A 19,746-nucleotide genomic window follows, 5' to 3' on the forward strand; every position below is an offset into this window, starting at 1 on the left:
ACTGGATTCGTATAGTAGAGCAATTATTTGAAATGGCTCCAAATAGCGCGTGGTAGCATCCACAAGATGACATAGATATTCGTAAAGCACACACGGATCTGAAAGGTTTAGACCCGCTGATTAATAACCTCTCTCACAAGCATAACATGATCAAACCAGAACTCATTGAGTGTTAATCACATAGTGATGTGAACTAGATTGTTGACTCTAGTAAACTCTTTGGATGTTGGTCACATGGTGATGTGACCTGTCAGTGTTAATCACATGGTGATGTGAACTAGATTATTGACTCTAGTGCAAGTGGGAGACTATTGGAAATATGCCCTAGAGGCAATAATAAATAGGTTATTATTATATTTCCTTGTTCATGATAATCGTTTATTATCCATGCTAGAATTGTATTGATAGGAAACTCAGATGCATGTGTGGATACATAGACAACACCATGTCCCTAGTAAGCCTCTAGGAGACTAGCTCGTTGATCAATAGATGGTTACGGTTTCCTGACCATGGACATTGGATGTCGTTGATAACGGGATCACATCATTAGGAGAATATGTGATGGACAAGACCCAATCCTAAGCCTAGCACAAGATCGTGTAGTTCGTTTGCTCAGAGCTTTTCTAATGTCAAGTATCACTTCCTTAGACCATGAGATTGTGCAACTCCCGGATACCGTAGGAATGCTTTGGGTATACCAAACGTCACAACGTAACTGGGTGGCTATAAAGGTGCACTACAGGTATCTCCGAAAGTGTCTGTTGGGTTGGCACGAATCGAGACTGGGATTTGTCACTCCGTGTAAACGGAGAGGTATCTCTGGGCCCACTCGGTAGGACATCATCATAATGTGCACAATGTGACCAAGGAGTTGATCACGGGATGATGTGAGTTACGGAACGAGTAAAGAGACTTGCCGGTAACGAGATTGAACAAGGTATAGGGATACCGACGATCGAATCTCGGGCAAGTAACATACCGATAGACAAAGGGAATTGTATACGGGATTGATTGAATCCCCGACATCGTGGTTCATCCGATGAGATTCTCGTGGAACATGTGGGAGCCAACATGGGTATCCAGATCCCGCTGTTGGTTATTGACCGGAGAACGTCTCGGTCATGTCTGCATGGTTCCCGAACCCATAGGGTCTACACGCTTAAGGTTCGATGACGCTAGGGTTATAGGGAATAGATATACGTGGTTACCGAATGTTGTTCGGAGTCCCGGATGAGATCCCGGACGTCACGAGGAGTTCCGGAATGGTCCGGAGGTAAAGATTTATATATGGGAAGTCCTGTTTTGGACACCGGAAAAGTTTCGGGTGATATCGGTAATGTACCGGGACCACCGGGAGGGTCCCGGGGGTCCACCAAGTGGGGCCACCAGCCCCAGAAGGCTGCGTGGGCCAAGTGTGGGAGGGGACCAGCCCCAGGTGGGCTGGTGCGCCCCCCACCAAGGCCCAAGGCGCATGGGAGAGTGGGAGGGGGCAAACCCTAGGTCCAGATGGGCCTTAAGTGGCGCCCCCCCTCTCCTCCCCTTGGCCGCACCCTAGATGGGTTTGGGGGCTGCCGCCACCCCTGGGGAGGGAACCCTAGGTGGGGGCGCAGCCCTCCCTCTCCCCCTATATATAGTGGAGGCAAAGGGGCAGCCCAACACGAGAAGTTCATCTTCCTCTTGGCGCAGCCCTATCCCTCTTCCTCCTCCTCTCCCGCGGTGCTTGGCGAAGCCCTGCGGGATTGCCACGCTCCTCCATCACCACCATGCCGTTGTGCTGCTGCTGGACGGAGTCTTCCCCAACCTCTCCCTCTCTCCTTGCTGGATCAAGGCGTGGGAGACGTCACCGGGCTGCACGTGTGTTGAACGCGGAGGCACCGTTCTTCGGTGCTTAGATCGGAACCAACCGCGATCTGAATCGCTACGAGTACGACTTCTTCATCCGCGTTCTTGCAACGCTTCCGCATCGCGATCTACAATGGTATGTAGATGCACTCCCCTTCCCCTCGTTGCTAGATTACTCCATAGATTGATCTTGGTGATGCGCAGAAAATTTTGAATTTCTGCTACGTTCCCCAACAGAAAATGGTATGACATTAAAGATAGAAGTTTGACATTAAAGATTATAGTTCTTTTGAGTATATAGTCACAACATACTTGTAAGGTTTCGTAAAACCCTATTCTGTCCCACCCTAACCAAATATGTGTTTCTGTCCATTTTTCTTTCTTTCTAGTGCTCCACATGCACGAATAACTATTAAACTTTTTGTCCACGAGATAATGCGCACACAACCGTCGAGGAGGCACAACTAGTTACACAGATTCTTAATACAACACATTGATTCGACATCCTAACATCCAATGCATGATCCACCGACAAGACACCGTTTTCTTATGAGAATCATAAATTCACAAAACCAACACATGCCAAAACATCATAAAAAACACATAGAAGATATACTAAAACAACACATACACTTGTGTTCTTTTCTCATCCATCCTTGTTCATATCCGCTCTGTCGTGCGATCTCCTTTGTCACTTTCCCTTTTCGTTTTTCTGGCATGGTAGCCGTCTCTCTTGTCCCCCCCCCCCCCCCCCCCACTTCCACGCGTCACAGATCTGCCTCCACAGGTGGCATCAAGTCGGGACTATTTGATTGGGCATTTTGTTTGAGTCCAAGACACGCCAACGTTGAACATCTGCCTATCAGGTCGCCGTTGAGGTTAGCCGGTCATCAACCCCTTCTTCATCCTCTCGGCTCCCAAGAATTCCTTTTGAGGGGATATTCAGATTTTTTTTTTTTTTGGAGAGAGAGCACTCCACGTTTTCTTTAGAATGAGCCACATTTGAGAAGGCATTCATCATCATCAGAGAGAAAAAGAGAAGGCATTCGGTAGTTTTTTTTTCTTCCGAGCATTAGGCATTCGGTAGCTAGTTTTCCACAGAAGAATGCAGCCGGTTCAGGCCCATGGCCCAGCCTCAAGAATGACCTAAAATTTCTGCACGCCGCCGCCGCCGAGCCGCGCCGCTACCCCAGAAACTGCGAAGGAAACCCTTGCCCCATTTCAAACTCGCGAAACCTACCAAATCCGAGCACCAAACTTGAAATTTTTCGCCTCACAACGGGCGGGCTCCGACGCAGCCTCCCACTTTCCACCCGGTTTAAATTTCAAACCCCCCTCATTCCCCACAAGCAGACCGCCCCCCCCCCCCCCCCCCCCCCCCACTCGCCTGCTGATCTGACCGTCTGTCCGATCCGCCGCCGTCCATGGCGATGGAGTGCGACGACTGGGGCGTCGGCGGCGGCGACATGAACGCCGTCCCGGACGGCGTCGTGCAGCACATCCTGTCGATGCTCAGCAACGTCCGCGACGTGGCGGCGTGCGCCTGCGTCTGCCGCCGCTGGCGCGACTGCGTCCCCTACCTCCCGGCGCTCTTCTTCCCGCGGAACGCTTTCGACGCCGCCGCCGTGGGCGGGGGCGCCGCGGACGAGGCCATCGGCCGGATGGTGGCCGCCGTCTCGCGGCTCAGGGAGCTGGTCATCTACTGCCCCTTCTCCATGGCCCGCCTCCCCGCCTGGCTCGCCATGCGGAGCGCCTCGCTCCGGGTGCTCGAGCTGCGGATGGACGCGGCCGCCGACAAGGAGGCGGCGGGCGGCGGTCACCTGGATTGCGTCGCCCTGGCGACGGGCTTGGAGGAGCTGAGGCTCTGGGGGGTGCTGATGACCAACGCGCCGGCGTGGGGCCGGCTGCAGCACCTCCGCGTGCTGGAGATCGTGGGCGCGCCGCTGCGGGATACGGCGATCACGGAGACCGTCGCCGCGTGCCCCAACCTCACAGACCTGTCGCTGCTTGGCTGCGACTGCTCTGGCGATGTATCCATCCAGCTCTCTATGCTCCAGCGGTGCCGCCTCGACTTCCTCGGCGGCGGCAACTGCTCGCTCTTGCTCTCCGCGCCCCGCCTCGAGTCACTCGAGGCCCAGGGCTTCACCTGGATCAGTCTGCGGGGCGGCCACAACCTCCGCCGCCTATCGATCGCCAAGAGCACAGGTGCGCAGCATACCTCCAAATCGATTTCGATTTCGAATCATGTGCCGCATCGTCATAACTTTGCAAGATTGTGTTGTCGGATGCAATAATTTGTGTCGTGAATTGTGATGAAAATGACGCAGGGAGGGTGTATAAGGTGGACACCGGGAGGCTCCCAGATCTGGAATATCTCTCGCTGCGCGGTGTCCAGTGGAGCTGGGCCGCCGTCAGCTCGGTGTTGCAGTGTGCGAGCGAGGTGAAGCACCTTGTGATGAAGATTGAATTCTGTGGCGATTTTGATGTGCTCCAGCCGTTCCCAGAGATCGATTTGGTCGATTTCTTCAACGGCCACCCCAAGCTCGCCAAGTTTGAGATCCATGGTGCGATGTTTGCTGCTCTGTGCCAGAAAAACAGCCTGAAAAACGTGAGTGGCACGCCGCCTTTATTGCTCTATTGTAACATCATATACTAATATTAGCATGACTTGTGACCATGGTTAATTCCTGTGATTTGTCAATGCAGTTGGATTCAAGATTCTGCATCCCTTGCTTGGAAGAGCTTTTGATCACCGTGCGCTCGCCTCTCAATGCTGAACAGAAGCTGAGCACTCTTGAATCGCTTGTGAAGTACAGTATCAAGCTCCAGTCAATGGTCATCCGGATCTCACAGATGAAGAATTGCCATGATGCTGCTGACGATTTCTTTGAGGAGATATGTAAGTTCAAGTACATCAACTACAGGAAAGTGCGGATTGAATAAAAGGAGACCCTGTGTGATTTATTCTTCAGTCAATTTGATTGAGGACTTAATTTTTTTACCGTATTCCCTGATTTTGGTTGTTGTCATTACCAGAGGATGCATGTTTAGCCCTCTTGAATAACTTTGGAGTTGTGTTGTTTAGTTGATTGATGTTCATCTAGTCGATGGTTTGGTGACTAGAACTTGTTGAAACAATTTTGATTAAATAATTGAGGACTTCATTTTTCCTCGTCATATACCCCGCTTTGAATTATACACATTGTTGATGGAGGATGCCTTTTAGCACTTGTGAGTAATTACTAAAGTTATGTTGTTTACATCATGTTCATCTGGTTGATAGCGTGATGGCTACACCCTCCTGATAAGACTATTTTGATTTGGCCCATGTACTTGGAAGCTCCTTAAACATTTCTATCCTTATTGAACAATTTTGTGCATGGAAACTCTTATACATGAACATCAATGCATGTATTCACTTGATTCTTTTTATTTTTCACTATTTATTGATTTACTGATTTAGATCCGTTGAGATGACTTTTTACGTTCCATGGCTGTTTATTTTGGAATTAGATACTTGTGAATTTAGTACATTTCTGTTAGAATAGTTTCTCCGTGGTCTGCAATGAGTATATGCTTACCACTAGGGAAATCTCAACGGAAAATACCAAAAGAGTAATGTGTACTCCCTTTGTTACAAAATACTTGAAGTTGTAGGTTTGTTCCTAACTCAAACAATTTTAAGTTCGACCAAGTATATAGAAAAATATTCTAACATGTATAACATCAAATTAGTCTTGATAGTTTCATCGTAAATATGTTTTCGTACTATATGTGGTTATTATTGTAGATGTTGATATATTTTTCTATAGACTTGGTCAAACTTAAAGTTGCTTGACTTGGGACAAACCTAGAACTTCAAATATTTTGAGACGGGGGAGTATATTCTGTTGAGTAAATAGGCAATTTCTCGATTAAATTAATCCACGAGTAAATCACTAACATGGCATTGACACATATAAACACATACTGATATTCAATCAAACTAGCACATACTACGCTAATTGCAGAAAGATCTACATATAACGCTAGCATGGCTAAAACAGAAAACAGTAGGAGCGGGATAAACGAGTTATACCCTCCAGTAGGCCATGCAGAGGCCGCGGCTTTGGTGGCAGCAGGGGCGTCCTCGGCAACCTTCTTGTCAGCTTCAGCTTTCTCGGCGGCGGCACGTTCGGCGTCGGTGGACATGGTGATGATGAAGGCGACGCGGACATAGAGGAAGTAGACGATCGGAAGTGAGCAGTCGCGTAATCGCTGCCCAAAAACCTATTCGCCCCTCACCCCGTACAGGAACCAGAAGGGCGTGGTTTCAGAGACCTGCTCTCCCGTCGACCGTGTACGCGGCGGACGGGATGGAGTCACCGGCGGCAGCAGCAGCAAGGGAACGACGGTGGGCGTGCGCGTGGAGCAGATGTGATCTGTTCGTGGCGGCTAGGGTTAGGAGACACCGCACACTTATATAGGCGCAGCCGCGTGGAGAGACGTGGGCTCGACCCACGTCCGAGTCCGTGACAGCCCACGATCCGACGTCTCAGATCGTGGCCCAGCTGTGAGAGAACTCTCCGTTAGTGACTGGCAAAAATAAGCGCGTAGGTGTGAGCTCAACTCGGCTCAATCCCGCAACCCGCGGCGCGTCGTGACGAGGCGTGGCAAGGCGGGCGGCGGAGGAGGAGTGCGCGAGGGCCTCTTCTCTTCTCAAGCTCCAATAGCATGTAGAAGAGAAACCCTTATAAGGAGGTCCAACTCCTCTTCTACTTCCGGGGTGGGACTAAACTTCCCACTACACCTAGTGCCATATAACCCACATGGGCCCTTAGAGATTTTTCAGAAATTGCTATATGGGCCTAGAGCCCATCTCAAATTTCAGCAATCCCCCACCAGATCTCGAGGGCCCATTGTGTCCTCTGTTCCAATTACTGTTTCGATATACCAGTGTTTCAGTGAAGACCTGTTAAGGTTGAGCTTCACCTAGAGCAAGTAGCTACACTCCTTCACAATTGAACAATGGACTATGCCTTGAATTGTCAGTTTGGCGTAAAGAAATTTCACCACATGTCTCACTAGTACTGGGCTGCCAAAGGCTGACCCCTCGAGTGGAGCATATAAGTCACACTCCTGGCCTATTCATGAGCTTACTAGAGATCACCCCAATCTCATAGACTGTGACCAGCAGTCGGGCTCATATAGGTGTGTTCCTCCAAAGATCGCTCTGTAGGATAGCATCTTGCTTATATAAGCTTCAGAACACATTAAGACAGTAGTCATCCTACCATACAGTATCGAGAGTATTGCATCTCCAACGGAGTGGGTTAGTATAGTTACTCTCCTCAGTTCACCACTGGCTTGTTTTCCCAGGTCCTAATTCACGGGATCTCCGATCACATAGGTTGGGTTACTACCATGGCAACTCATGTGGGTCTCATACCCATCTCCCTCGATGCATTATCTATCACAACACGTGATAGCCCTTTCGTAAAGGGATCTGCCAGATTCTTAGCCGTATGGACATAGTCCAACGCTATTACTCCGGAGTTTCTTAATTTTCTGACAGCTTTTAATCTCATTCTTATGTGTTTGGTGGACTTCATGTTGTCCTTTGAACTCTTCACCTTGGTGATGACAGTCTGATTGTCACAGTTCATAAGGATAGCCGGAACCGGTTTATCAACCAATGGCAAGTCCATCAAAAGATCTCGAAGCCATCTCGCTTCAACACCAGATGTGTCTAATGCCGTTAATTCTGCTTCCATTGTCGATCTCGTTAAGATCGTTTGCTTGCAAGACTTCCAGGAAACAGCGCCACCTCCAAGAGTAAACATATACCCAGTTGTGGCCTTCATCTCATCAGCATCAGAGATCCAATTTACATCACTATACCCTTCAAGTACCGACGGGTCTCCGGTATAGTGAAGTCCATAGTTCATAGTACCTTTCAGATAGCGCATAACTCGTTCAACAACATGCCAATGTACATCACCCGGTTTGGAAACAAACCGGCTCAGTTTGCTCACAACAAACGCGATGTCGGGCCTCGTTGCGCTCGCTAGGTACATCAGTGAACCAATGATTTGACAGTATCTCAACTGATCTATAGCCGTGCCTTTGGACTTTCGAATCAACACGCTAGGATCATATGGTGTTTGAGATGGTGTGCAATCCGAATATCCAAAACGACTCAACACCTTCTCAACATAGTGGGATTGCAGAAGTGTAATCCCACCCTCATTATCTCTTAGTAGCTTGATGTTCAAGATAACATCAACCACACCAAGGTCTTTCATCTCAAAGTTCTGAGACATAAACGACTTGGCCTCCTCAATGACTTTGAGGTTGGTTCCGAATATCAGTATGTCATCAACATACAAGCACAGTATAACTCCTTCGCCCCCATCATGGCGATAGTATACACATTTGTCAGCCTCATTAACAACGAAACCAACAGATGTCAGAGTTGTATTAAACTTATCATGCCATTGCTTAGGTGCTTGCTTCAGGCCATATAAAGATTTCAGCAACCTACACACCTTTCTTTCCTGACCATCTATCACGAAGCCATCTGGCTGTTGCATGTAGATTTCCTCGTTTAGCTCTCCGTTCAGAAAAGCCGTCTTAACATCCATCTGGTGGACGAGAAGACCATGCGAGGCTGCCAACGAGAGTAATACTCGAATGGTGGTCAGTCTAGCCACAGGTGAATAAGTGTCGAAGAAATCTTCCTCTTCTTTCTGGTCATAGCCCTTGGCCACAAGCCTAGCCTTGTACTTTTCAATCGTACCATCGGGCCTAAGCTTCTTCTTGAACACCCACTTACATCCTAATGGTTTGCAACCATAGGGACGTTCAGTGATCTCCCATGTCCCGTTAGCCATGATGGAATCCATCTCGTTACGGACCGCATCCTTCCAGTAGTCAGCTTCTGGAGAGGCATACGCTTCTGAAATAGAAGTGGGAGTATCATCCACGAGGTACACGAAGAAATCATCACCAAAGGTCTTTGCAGTCCTTTGTCTCTTGCCCCTACCAAGGGTTTCCTCGTCATCCTCCTCAGGATTTTCATCATGTGTTTGTTCATAATATTCCATAGGGATGGCAGGTTCAGGAGTCTCCTCAGATTCCTGTCTAGAAGTGCTTTGCATATCTCTCATAGGAAAAATATCCTCGAAGAATGTAGCATCATTAGACTCCATAATTGTACCGACCTTCTAGTCAGGTACCTCAGATTTCACTACTAGAAATCTATAGCCAACGCTGTTCTTAGCGTAGCCCAAATTAACGCAGTCCACAGTCTTGGGTCCAAGCTTACGCTTTTTAGGGATCGACACATTGACTTTGGCCAGACAACCCCAAGTGCGCAAGTATGAGAGTGTTGTCCTTCTCTTTGCCCATTTCTCATAGGGAGTGATCTCATTATCCTTTGTCGGAACTTTATTCAGGACATGACATGCCGTCAATATAGCCTCCCCCCACCATGCCTTGGATAAACCCGATGTATCTAACATGGCGTTAACCAAATCAGTTAGAGTACGGTTTTTCCGCTCGGCAACCCCGTTTGACTGGGGTGAATAGGGAGGCGTCCTCTCATGAATAATGTCGTGTTCCGCACAGAAGGAATCAAACTCACTCGAGAAGTACTCTCCACCACGATCTGACTGGACTCGTTTAATTTTCTTTTCAAGTTGATTCTCAACTTCTGCCTTATAGATTTTAAAGTAGTGTAGAGCCTCATCTTTAGTATTTAACAGATACACATAGCAATATCTAGTGGAATCATCTATCAATGTCATGAATTATTTCTTTCCACCTTTAGTCAACACACCATTCATCTCACAAAGATCAGAATGTATGAGTTCTAATGGTGCCAAGTGTCTCTCCTCCGCGGCCTTGTGAGGCTTGCGAGGTTGCTTAGCTTGCACACATGAAAGGCACTTAGAACCTTTGGCTAAAGTAAAACTCGGGATTAAATCCAACTTGGCTAGCCGCGTCATAACACCGAAACTAATGTGACAAAGACGTGAATGCCAAACTTCAGATTCATTAACATTCGAATGAACATGGTTCACGACTTTATTACAAAAATCTGCGAGGGAAAGGTGGAACATCCCTCCGCTCTCATAACCTTTTCCAACAAAGAGTCCATATTTCGTAACAACTAATTTATTAAACTCGAAAACCAACTTAAACCCTTCTCTACATAGAAGGGAGCCACTAACGAGGTTCTTCTTGATGGCGGGGACATGCTGCATGTTCTTCAGCTGCACGATCCTTCCCGAAGTAAACTTCAGATCGACCGTGCCAACACCATGAACAGAAGCACTTGCGCCATTCCCCATCAATACGGACCCGTGGCCTGTGACCTGGTAAGAAGTGAACAATGACATGTCAGCACACACATGTACACCTGCACGTGTGTCCACCCACCAATCGATGGGCTGAAACACTGAAAAACAGTAAATAAATTACCGTACCCAGGTGCACCATTCTCATTGTTGTCCACAATCATGTTGACGGACTTGGAGTCCTATCCCGACTTCTTGTACTTGTTTGGGCACTTGTTGGCCCAATGTTCAACCGAACCACAAGTAAAGCAGCCCTCGTCCTTCTTGTTCTTCTTGAAGGTCTTCTTACCTTTCTTCTTAAAGTCGGTATTGTGTTGGACACCGTTCCTTCCCTTGGGCTTGTTGGAGTTGAAGTTCTTCTGGTTCACCATGTTGGCGACAGAAGTCCCTTCGGCCCCTTTTCCGTGCAAGTCCTTTGCCCTTGAATTCTGCTCAACACTCAGATGGCCAATGACATCCTCCATAGAGAATTCACGCCTCTGATGTTTCAGAGTGGTGGCAAAGTTCCTCCAGGAATTAGGGAGCTTAGCGATTATGCAGCCCGCGACAAACTTGCCCGGTAACTCGCACTTAAGAAGTTCAAGCTCCTTAACAATGCATATTATCTCATGAGCCTGCTCCAATACAGGACGGTTTTCAACCATCTTGTAATCGTGGAACTGCTCTATAATATACATCTCGCTTCCGGCATCGGCTGCCCCGAACTTAGATTTGAGCGCCTCCCACAAGTCCTTGGCGACATGCACATGTAAATATGCGTCGACCAGTTTATCTCCGATCACGCTAAGAACTGCTCCGAGAAACACAACGGTAGCCTCCTTGAACGCCTTCTCCTGTTCAGGAGCAATTGTTCCCGTGGAGACACCGGTGACCCAGAACACGTTCTTAGCCGTGAGCCATCACGTGGTCTTAGTCTGCCGACGCTTAAAGTATGTACCGGTAAACTTATCCGGTTTCAGTGCAGCGGCAAAGCCACTTGCCGAAAAATTCCTACACATAATAGGTTTTTAGATTGTTGAGTAAATAGGCAATTTCTCGATTAAATTAATCCACGAGTAAATCACTAACATGGCATTGACACATATAAACGCATACTGATATTCAGTCAAACTAGCACATACTACGCTAATTGCAGAAAGATCTACATATAACGCTAGCATGGTTAAAACAGAAAACAGTAGGAGCGGGATAAACGAGTTATACCCTCCAGTAGGCCATGCAGAGGCCGCGGCTTTGGTGGCAGCAAGGGCGTCCTCGGCAGCCTTCTTGTCAGCTTCAGCTTTCTCGGCGGCGGCACGTTCGGCGTCGGTGGACATGTGATGATGAAGGCGACGCAGACGTAGAGGAAGTAGACGATCAGAAGTGAGCAGTCACGTAATCGTTGCCCAAAAACCTATTCGCCCCTCACCCCGTACAGGAACCAGAAGGGCGTGGTTTCGGAGACCTGCTCTCCCGTCAACCGTGTACGCGGCGGACGGGATGGAGTCACCGGCGGCAGCAGCAGCAAGGGAACGACGGTGGGCATGCGCGTGGAGCAGATGTGATCTGTTCGTGGCGGCTAGGGTTAGGAGACACCACACACTTATAAAGGCGCAGCCGCGTGGGCTCAACCCACGTCCGAGTACGTGACAGCCCATGATCCGACGTCTCAGATCGTGGCCCAGCTGTCAGAGATGCAGGCTCGACCCATGTCCGAGTCCGTGACAGCCCACGATCCGACGTCTCAGATCGTGGCCCAGCTGTCAGAGAACTCTCCGTTAGTGACTGGCAAAAAATAAGCGCGTAGGTGTGAGCTCGGCTCAATCCCGCAACCCGCGGCGCGGCGCGGCGCGTCGTGACAAGGCGGGCGGCGGAGGAGGAGTGCACGAGGGCCTCTTCTTTTCTCAAGCTCCAATAGCATGTAGAAGAGAAACCCTTATAAGGAGGTCCAACTCCTCTTTCACTTCCGGGGTGGGACTAAACTTCCCACTACACCTAGTGCCATATAACCCACATGGGGCCTTAGAGATTTTTCAGAAATTGCTATATGGGCCTAGAGCCCATCTCAAATTTCAGCATATTCTACCCAGGCATCACTTCAATTAAGTAACAATAGCCGTGTGCTTGGTTTTGTTTTTCTGTCAATTATTGGTAGTAATCAATTGGATACCACCAAAAAGATGTTAATTCAGTTTTGATTTTGAATTATGCAACATTATTAAAACATCAAATCTTCTGGATTACAATTGCACTCCAATTTAGAATATGAATAGTTTTGTACTTGGTTTTGCAAAATAAATAAATAAAACTATCTATTGTAGGTGGTAATTGGTGGTCACCACCAAACATATGTAGATTTAGTTTTGATTTTAAATTCCACAAATGGATTAAAATTCACATATTGAATGTTAATCCCCCAAACTATAACCGTACTCTAATTTAGGAAACAAAATAGCTATATACTTGTTTTTGTTATATCTTGTCAATTATTTGCGGTAACCGTTCGAATACCGTTAAAAAGATGTGAATTTAGTTTTGGTCTTGAATTATGTAGCCAAATTAAAGTAGTCACATACTGAATGTTGAATCTCATGTATTCCAACTATAGTCCACTTTAGGAAACAGAATGTCTGTCTGTTTGGTTTTGTATTTTATTTGTCAATTATTGGAGGTAACCGCCCAGATACCACCAAAAAGATGTGAATTCAGTTTCGGTCTTGAATTAGGTAACTAAATTAAACTAGTCAAATGTCGAATGTTCAATCTTTGGGTTCCAATTATACTCCAGTTTAGGAAACAAAGTAGCTTTGTTATGATCCTTTTTTGTGTTTATTTTTTGTGCTAACTGCTCGTTTAGTGGGGTTGGCGGTAACTACTGGAGTGCCGCCAAAAAGTTGTCAATTTAAATTTTACTTTTAGTTTCGTAACTGGATTAAACCAGTCACACGTTGAACCTTTTTTTTTGCGGGGGGGTCACACATTGAATGTTGAATCCCTTAGATTCCAACTATATTTTGGATATCTTTGTTCAACATATCGAATCTTCATAAAAACGTCCCCTACTGACCAGGTGAGCCCTTCACTCAGTCCAACAGAGAAATGCTCACATAAATGATGATACATTCTCATGAAAAAAAATTCTACTAGCAATAATTGGTTTACACCTCCACAAAAAGAATACAAGGTGCAATATTGAAAGTTTTTCTCTCCGTATCAATATGGCCCATGTTAACAAACTTTTGCATCTCAATTCCCCCATCTCCTTTGCAACATAGCAGCAAAGAGATGAAGAAAATCCATGATATCCACCATTGGGTCCGCTGTTTCGCCGTCCACAGCTGCAGCTTTAACTATAATGGAAATATGACCGCCAAAAAATATATATCGGCAGATGAAAGAACTGACTCATTGGCTCGTAGGTGTATTACTTTGCACCAGTTATCCTGAATTTCTACCGTAAAAGGAAAATATTTTGAAATTCTTCCTTTTGTGAGTATTTCGCCCTACCTCCGCAACTAAATATAAGACGTTTTTGAACTGCAAACACGCCTTATATTTAGTTATAGAGGGTGTATGTGCTTATAGTTAAGCTCGGCTCAAACCTCGGAGCTGAATCGGAGGGCAAATGGAGCCACAGCTCCACAGCCCTGGAGAGCATTACCCCTACTTAAGCTTTCTTCTCTTTCTTAGCACCCTTTGCTGGTCAATCTTTTGCTTCTTTGCCTTCGAAGTAGCGAACAACTCGATCATTCATTTTCTGAGCCGGCCGGGCATTTGGCTGAGGTTTCTGCGTCAAAAAGGGAAATGATCATGGATTCACCAATGCAAATGATCATTCCAAGAGTGAAGTCAGATGAACCATGGTTTCTGTTCACTCGCGCATGCTCGCTAGCTTCGCAATCAAATTAACATACCTCGCTCACCGACTCCATCATCTTGATATGCTTTTTTGACACGTGTTTCACCTGGCAGATAATTCAACGGCCGGTAATACACTCTCATGCTAAACAGAAGACACAGAGTAATTATTTGGTGCACGTACGTACCTTGCTGAGGATGTTCCAAAGAACCCCTTCGGTGCAAGGCGGAGTGGTGAGGGAGCCGTCGTATCTGTAGTAGCTCGAGGCCTTGTCGACCCAGACGGACGGATCAACGGGCTCCTTCACATCCTCGTCCTCGTTGTACTTGCCGGCGAGCCTCTTGAAATACGGCGCCAGCTTCATGAACATATACACATGTAGTATTATGTCAGCAAACTAAAGCTCACACCAGGAATTTTTGCATGAGGAGGCACGTACTTACATCAGTCAGCGTCTTGTCGGGGTCGCCGGCCTCTTTGGTGGAGTAGAGCACGGAGATGACGGCGCGCGCCTTGCTGGAGTCCTCGTGAACCATGTGCAACTCCATGTCGAACCTGTCCTGACACCGCTAGCTAGTAAGAGCATCTACAGCCGGACATTACTAATTTGAACCTTCAAATGCCCGCAGACACGTCCGGACAGTGACCGGGTGCGTCCGTTTTGATTCCGCCGAGCACATTGCGTGCGAGCTCACAGAGCACGTAGGAGGCCAGCGGCTGCGCCAGCGAGTGGCTGTGGCCAGCGGCTGCGATGGCTAGCAGCTAGCTAGCCAGCACGCTAGCACGGCGGCCAGCTCAAGCACGCCAGCACGCATAGCTGGGTGAGCACGCGACCGCAGTGGCAGTTGCTAGCACAACGGACATGTCGTGCTCTAACCTGGGCACGCGCGAGCTCATTCCCGGGCGCGCACGAACTCCGGCCTAGGCGCGCGAGAGCTCCGCCCTCGGCGAGTGCGAGCTCCGCCTTGGCGTGCGAGAGCTCCCTCGGCCGCGGCGCGCACGAGCTCTGTCCCCGGCGCGCACGAGCTCCGGCCTGGGCACGCGAGAGCTCCATCCCCGGTGTGCGCGAGCTCCGTCTCTAGCGCGGTGCAAGCTCCGACGCGGCGCGGGCGAGCTCCGGTGGCCTCCCTCCCTGATGCGGACGAGTCCCGGCAGGCGGCAGCCTACCTCCCCGCAGCGAGGCGCCTGCAGATGGGCTCGCAGCTGACGTGGAACACTGCCCGGGTTTAGTTCGGATGTGACTGGGCAGCCTCATATTGCCCCATATTTGAGATGCATTTGAGGTACGCCGGTCAGTCCGGACGTTTAGGGAGTAAGTAAAAAGTTCGGTTGGGTCACTTTTTTTTGAACGGGCATTAACTGGACCGACGCTTCGAACGTGTAGGGGGAAATGAGAGGTCCACGTGTAGATGCTCTGAGACAAACGATCGATGGTGTGCTCGTTGTGGCATGGATGCTCACCTGGTGCCATTGACGGTGTGCTCCGAGGGTACGTGCCAGTGTACCTGCTGGAGCACGTAATCCTTCTTCTCGATCGTCAACTTGCCATTCCCACCTTTCCATTGCAGCTACAAGACGACGACCACATCATTCATTTTTTTCATTACACAAGTAAAAATCTATCTCCGACAACAAGCATATGTATGCTGGTAAGAAATGTATGGTTCTTGGAGAAGGAATTACGATGAAGTCGTGCCCGCGGTTTTCCAGTGTGCATGCGCTTGACTTGTAGGCCTGGTCTAGAGGGCCCATGTCCTTGTTGATCTCCACTTTGCAGATGTCGATCGGGCACTGCTTCTTGCCGTCGCCACAGGCAGCCCAGCCCTTATTCAGCTTGGCCCATTTGTCGGGACCAGTTGGGTCTTTGTCCTTGTAGTTGAACAGAGCATCTGTGCCAACCGAATTAAACATGACCATTACTGATTTCGAACCACTCTACCAGAGAAGAAGTCACAGGCAAATGGCAAGTGAGTAAAACAAACGACAACATGCTTAAAATTTAAAATGGGCTTTGGAAAAAACATCAGATCTAACATTGATTTTTGCACGAACAATTAAGAGACCGGAAGAACACGTAGAATTTCATATTGGGAACAGTAACCGAGACAGTAACCCGTGTGCACATGTTACACTACCACGACCTCCGCTCATGAACTGCTAAAACATTTATTTAGGAACGAAGGGAGTAGTTTGCAATGCATGCACTTAGATGGATTTTATTTACTCAAAATCAAACACGAAAGGATACAAACACAATGAACACACATGCGGCCTCTGCATAGTTATGCACACAATCAACACCAATACACACATCCATAAGCATGTTGGCATGCACTTAATACTAGAAGCTACAGTGGGTCGGTCCAGGCGCTGGCACCATTGTTGATTCCGCACAAGAAAAGCAAAGATCACGAGGATGGTCCAAGTGAAAGCAGGACCGCGGCTGGAGCGTGTCTCCGGCGAGCCGTCTCCGTTGATTGGTCAATTTTAAACTTTACCGGTGCATGCACTTACGAGAGGCTACCGCCGGATGAGGCCCATGGGCAGGCTCCGGCGCCGACCCAGGCGCATGGGCAGGTGCCGACGCCGGTCCAGGCGCATGCTCTGGCGTTCGCGCCCGCGCCGGTTTAGATTCCACACATGAGAAGGCGAAGATCACAAGGATGGCCGAAGCGAAGGCAGGGCCGGCGGCTCCAGCACGTCTCCGGCGAGCCGTCTCCATTGTTCGGTCAATGGCAGACAATCGACCGCGAGCTTGAACCCATCCATCGGAATATGATCGAGAGAGAATTAGAGAAAGCAGCAACAGCTGAGCCCGCGCGAGAGGGAGGCCTTCAAAGTAGGACGCGGGTAACTAGCGGACCTCACGTATCTTTAGGCTTTAGCATGATGTTCCTGCGACCTGTATGCACATCAGACGATGTAAACATCCAGCAGACAACCGCTAAGTATGAAATGATGTCATTGTTTTTTTGAGGGGTGAAATGATGTCATTGGGGCGTACGTAGAATGTAGTGTGATGTAGGTGCCGATGATATGTTGTGGCGAGTCTACCACATGAAAGATGACCGCCTGCATGCGCGGTCGAACCACGCCATGCACACTCCTCATACTGTTTTTTTTTTTGACAAGGTCAACAAAATTCCCAAAGAAGTTTTAAAGGGCTGAAAACTAAGATTTTTTATCTAATTAATTAAAGAAAAAAATACGAAAATCATTACAATCAACCCAAATCATCATTACTATAGAGTATAGACACGGTCAACCTGCCTATCAACACACACTCCACGCACACCATCAACAAGACTAGTTGTGCTATTGTCAAAAAAAAACAAGACTAGTTGTGAGGTTTCCAGGCTAGCTAGGTCTCGACTGAGACTTAACCAAGTATGACTGAGACTTAACCAAGTATCAGTCAAGTGACATATTATATAAGAAGAAAAAGGAAAAATTGAAAAAAAAATTGTACGAATCTCCACGCAAGATCAAAGAAATATAGCATTGATTGAGATATAACGAAGTCTCGGTCGACTGAGATTTAGCAAAATTGTTCTAGTAAAAGTTTCATCGTCATCAGAACCAACCACCAAAGTAGCAATCTCTGCAACAACGGTTTAAAATGCACGTTAGTTTATGCCAAACAACTACCACCCGCGTTCACGACTATGCAACTCCAACTGTGATCCATGCTATGCAAAAGTCTCGCATGACAGAGGCTAGACCATCTATCACTTGTCATCTTCACCATCAGGACCCCACAACAGCTTTGGCTCCATTGCAATAAAACAATCACGAACACCCGACAAACACGTCGAGAAGTCAAGTACCAAAATCTCGACACGACCCAAATACCACTCGAGTCCGACAACATTGCCACAACAACCACAACGACGGACATTCTGCACCGGCCGTTGGGCACCCACCAACCTGGATGTCGTGCAACTCTAGGAAAAGCACGAAATGGATTAAAGATCTTCAAGATGGCACTCCAAAGGAGGAACAGACATTGGAAACATTGCCGCCATCCGACCCTACTTAGCATTTGTAACACGAGTCAATGTTGAAGATCGAAGAACCACAACCAGCCGACAGGAGCCAAACAAGACCTTTGCCCGGAGCATCACCACCCACCACCCTGACATCCCACACAACCGACTTAAGGGAAGAGCCACTAGCCTCAAATTGCAACTGAATACGAGCATAAGGGCCATACCCAACCCAAAAATTAAGTGAGAGCCCAAGCGAGTGGGGGCCTAGGCCCCACTCAGTCCAATGTGGGCCCGCCCCTGATGAGCACTTCAGCCACTACATCGCCGCTGACGTGTAAACCCTCAGACCCGTGCACCTTTAGTGCGACAACTACGCAACACTACATAGGAGCCACCTCCTACCTCGCCTTTAGCAATTGTCGGAGGGCCAGATCTAGCCGAGCCCGCCCAGGGCTGCGTCACAGTCAGGGCCATAGCGGGAAATACGTGGTCCACTTTATTATCGCTATTAACATTTATCCTTGGGTACACTTCTATAAAGAAAAGATACCAACCAGCTCCTCGTGGAATTTTTAAATCTTCGTATCGTATATTGTATATATAGTATGAAAATTGGAGTTGGTGGTGAGTGCGCAAGTGAGACCAACAATCTTCAGAAATAAACAAATGCACTCCTACCCACATATGAGATTAGCAACCTAAGAGACATATGTAAACAAATATATTTTTACTCATATGTGGGACCTGACATAAATAAACAAGTACATTACTACTTTCATATTTTTCATATGAGACCAACATTTATAGAAGACACAAGTAACAAAACATGAAACGTGGATCCAACCCAAATACATGCTTTTATTTTTAGTTTCTCTCCACAACCAAGTTCCTTCGTTTCTATATCATAGAACAAAGAGAGTGAAGGATTTGTAAATCCGAAGTGACGATAGACCTTGTCCTCCTAACCGATTCATGACCTTGTGCAATCAACTTTCTAATACATATTCTCATATGTTTAAACATCCGATGTTGTGTCTTGCAAATGACCTACTACGATCTCTTAAGATTCTTCAATGCACGGGCTGTAACCTAACTCTTCATATTTTATGGTTTCATAGCAACACATGGATATTATGCTAGTACAAGAAACAACCTGAGCACCATGGGGAGTCAAGACTCGGAGTAATGCTACACCTATGAAATTTATTCTACGTTAATTACGTAAGAGCTTAGGTGGAAGTTTTTGGTCGGCTAAATCAAGGAAAGGGGCCCCACCCACTTGAAATCAGGGGGTGGAGAGATTATAGAGGAAGGTTACGCAACTCCCTTCGTAACCCTTCATAGATGTAGGATTATTGCAAGACTCACCAAGGTGGACAGTGTGTGCTCCCGCACAGCTGACCAACAAAGCTACATTCTATTCTCTGTCACACTTCTTCATACCATAGAATTTTCTATAACTTTTGGCGCAAAATGACGGCAGACGGCATACATTTCACGTGATGGGAACACAAAAAAAAAGGTGTTGGATGAGTCGATGGCAGCGTCTTAAACCTTTTTTTTTAACATCAATACAGACGCAAGCGCTCATACATGCGCGCATACACTCACCTCGATGAACACACACGCACACCCTACCCCTATGAGCACCTCCGAGAGACCGAGCCGGCATGTCATCTTGAAATTTACGGAGTTACCGTAGGCGCCTCATCGTCGACGGGAAAGTCTCCTCCCACTG

General features: G+C 47.7%; 2 protein-coding genes across 2 annotated transcripts; one reads left to right on the plus strand and one right to left on the minus strand.

The window, feature by feature from the left end:
* The first annotated feature begins 3,202 nt into the window (after positions 1 to 3,202).
* On the plus strand, positions 3,203 to 5,019 carry LOC109774980 (F-box protein At1g10780). The gene is made up of 3 exons (XM_020333739.4): positions 3,203 to 4,047; positions 4,170 to 4,450; positions 4,549 to 5,019. The coding sequence occupies exons 1-3, from the start codon at positions 3,267 to 3,269 to the stop codon at positions 4,783 to 4,785; spliced, it is 1,299 nt and encodes a 432-aa protein (XP_020189328.1). The 5' UTR covers positions 3,203 to 3,266; the 3' UTR covers positions 4,786 to 5,019.
* An 8,133-nt stretch (positions 5,020 to 13,152) lies between these two features.
* LOC109774979 (alpha carbonic anhydrase 7-like) lies at positions 13,153 to 16,741 on the minus strand. Its single transcript, XM_020333738.2, has 7 exons — positions 16,534 to 16,741; positions 15,703 to 15,908; positions 15,481 to 15,587; positions 14,463 to 14,574; positions 14,207 to 14,377; positions 14,075 to 14,125; positions 13,153 to 13,947 (listed from the first exon to the last, which is right to left on the minus strand). The coding sequence occupies exons 1-7, from the start codon at positions 16,739 to 16,741 to the stop codon at positions 13,864 to 13,866; spliced, it is 939 nt and encodes a 312-aa protein (XP_020189327.1). The 3' UTR covers positions 13,153 to 13,863.
* Between the last annotated feature and the right edge of the window lie 3,005 nt (positions 16,742 to 19,746).

This window comes from Aegilops tauschii, chromosome 5 (assembly GCF_002575655.3).
Source record: "Aegilops tauschii subsp. strangulata cultivar AL8/78 chromosome 5, Aet v6.0, whole genome shotgun sequence".
NCBI lineage: Eukaryota > Viridiplantae > Streptophyta > Magnoliopsida > Poales > Poaceae > Aegilops > Aegilops tauschii.

What these genes read in the sequence shown, in the direction of transcription:
- LOC109774979 (XM_020333738.2), bottom strand. Translation starts at nt 16,741, where the DNA reads ATGGAGACGGCTCGCCGGAGACGTGCTGGAGCCGCCGGCCCTGCCTTC. An exon ending in CACACCGTCAATGGCACCAG is followed by an intron (nt 14,575 to 15,480) that starts GTGAGCATCCAT and finishes GTGTCAGGACAG; the next exon opens with GTTCGACATGGAGTTGCACA. An exon ending in TGATGGAGTCGGTGAGCGAG is followed by an intron (nt 13,948 to 14,074) that starts GTATGTTAATTT and finishes TTTTTGACGCAG; the next exon opens with AAACCTCAGCCAAATGCCCG.
- LOC109774980 (XM_020333739.4), top strand. Translation starts at nt 3,267, where the DNA reads ATGGCGATGGAGTGCGACGACTGGGGCGTCGGCGGCGGCGACATGAAC. An exon ending in ATCGATCGCCAAGAGCACAG is followed by an intron (nt 4,048 to 4,169) that starts GTGCGCAGCATA and finishes AAAATGACGCAG; the next exon opens with GGAGGGTGTATAAGGTGGAC. An exon ending in AGAAAAACAGCCTGAAAAAC is followed by an intron (nt 4,451 to 4,548) that starts GTGAGTGGCACG and finishes TTGTCAATGCAG; the next exon opens with TTGGATTCAAGATTCTGCAT.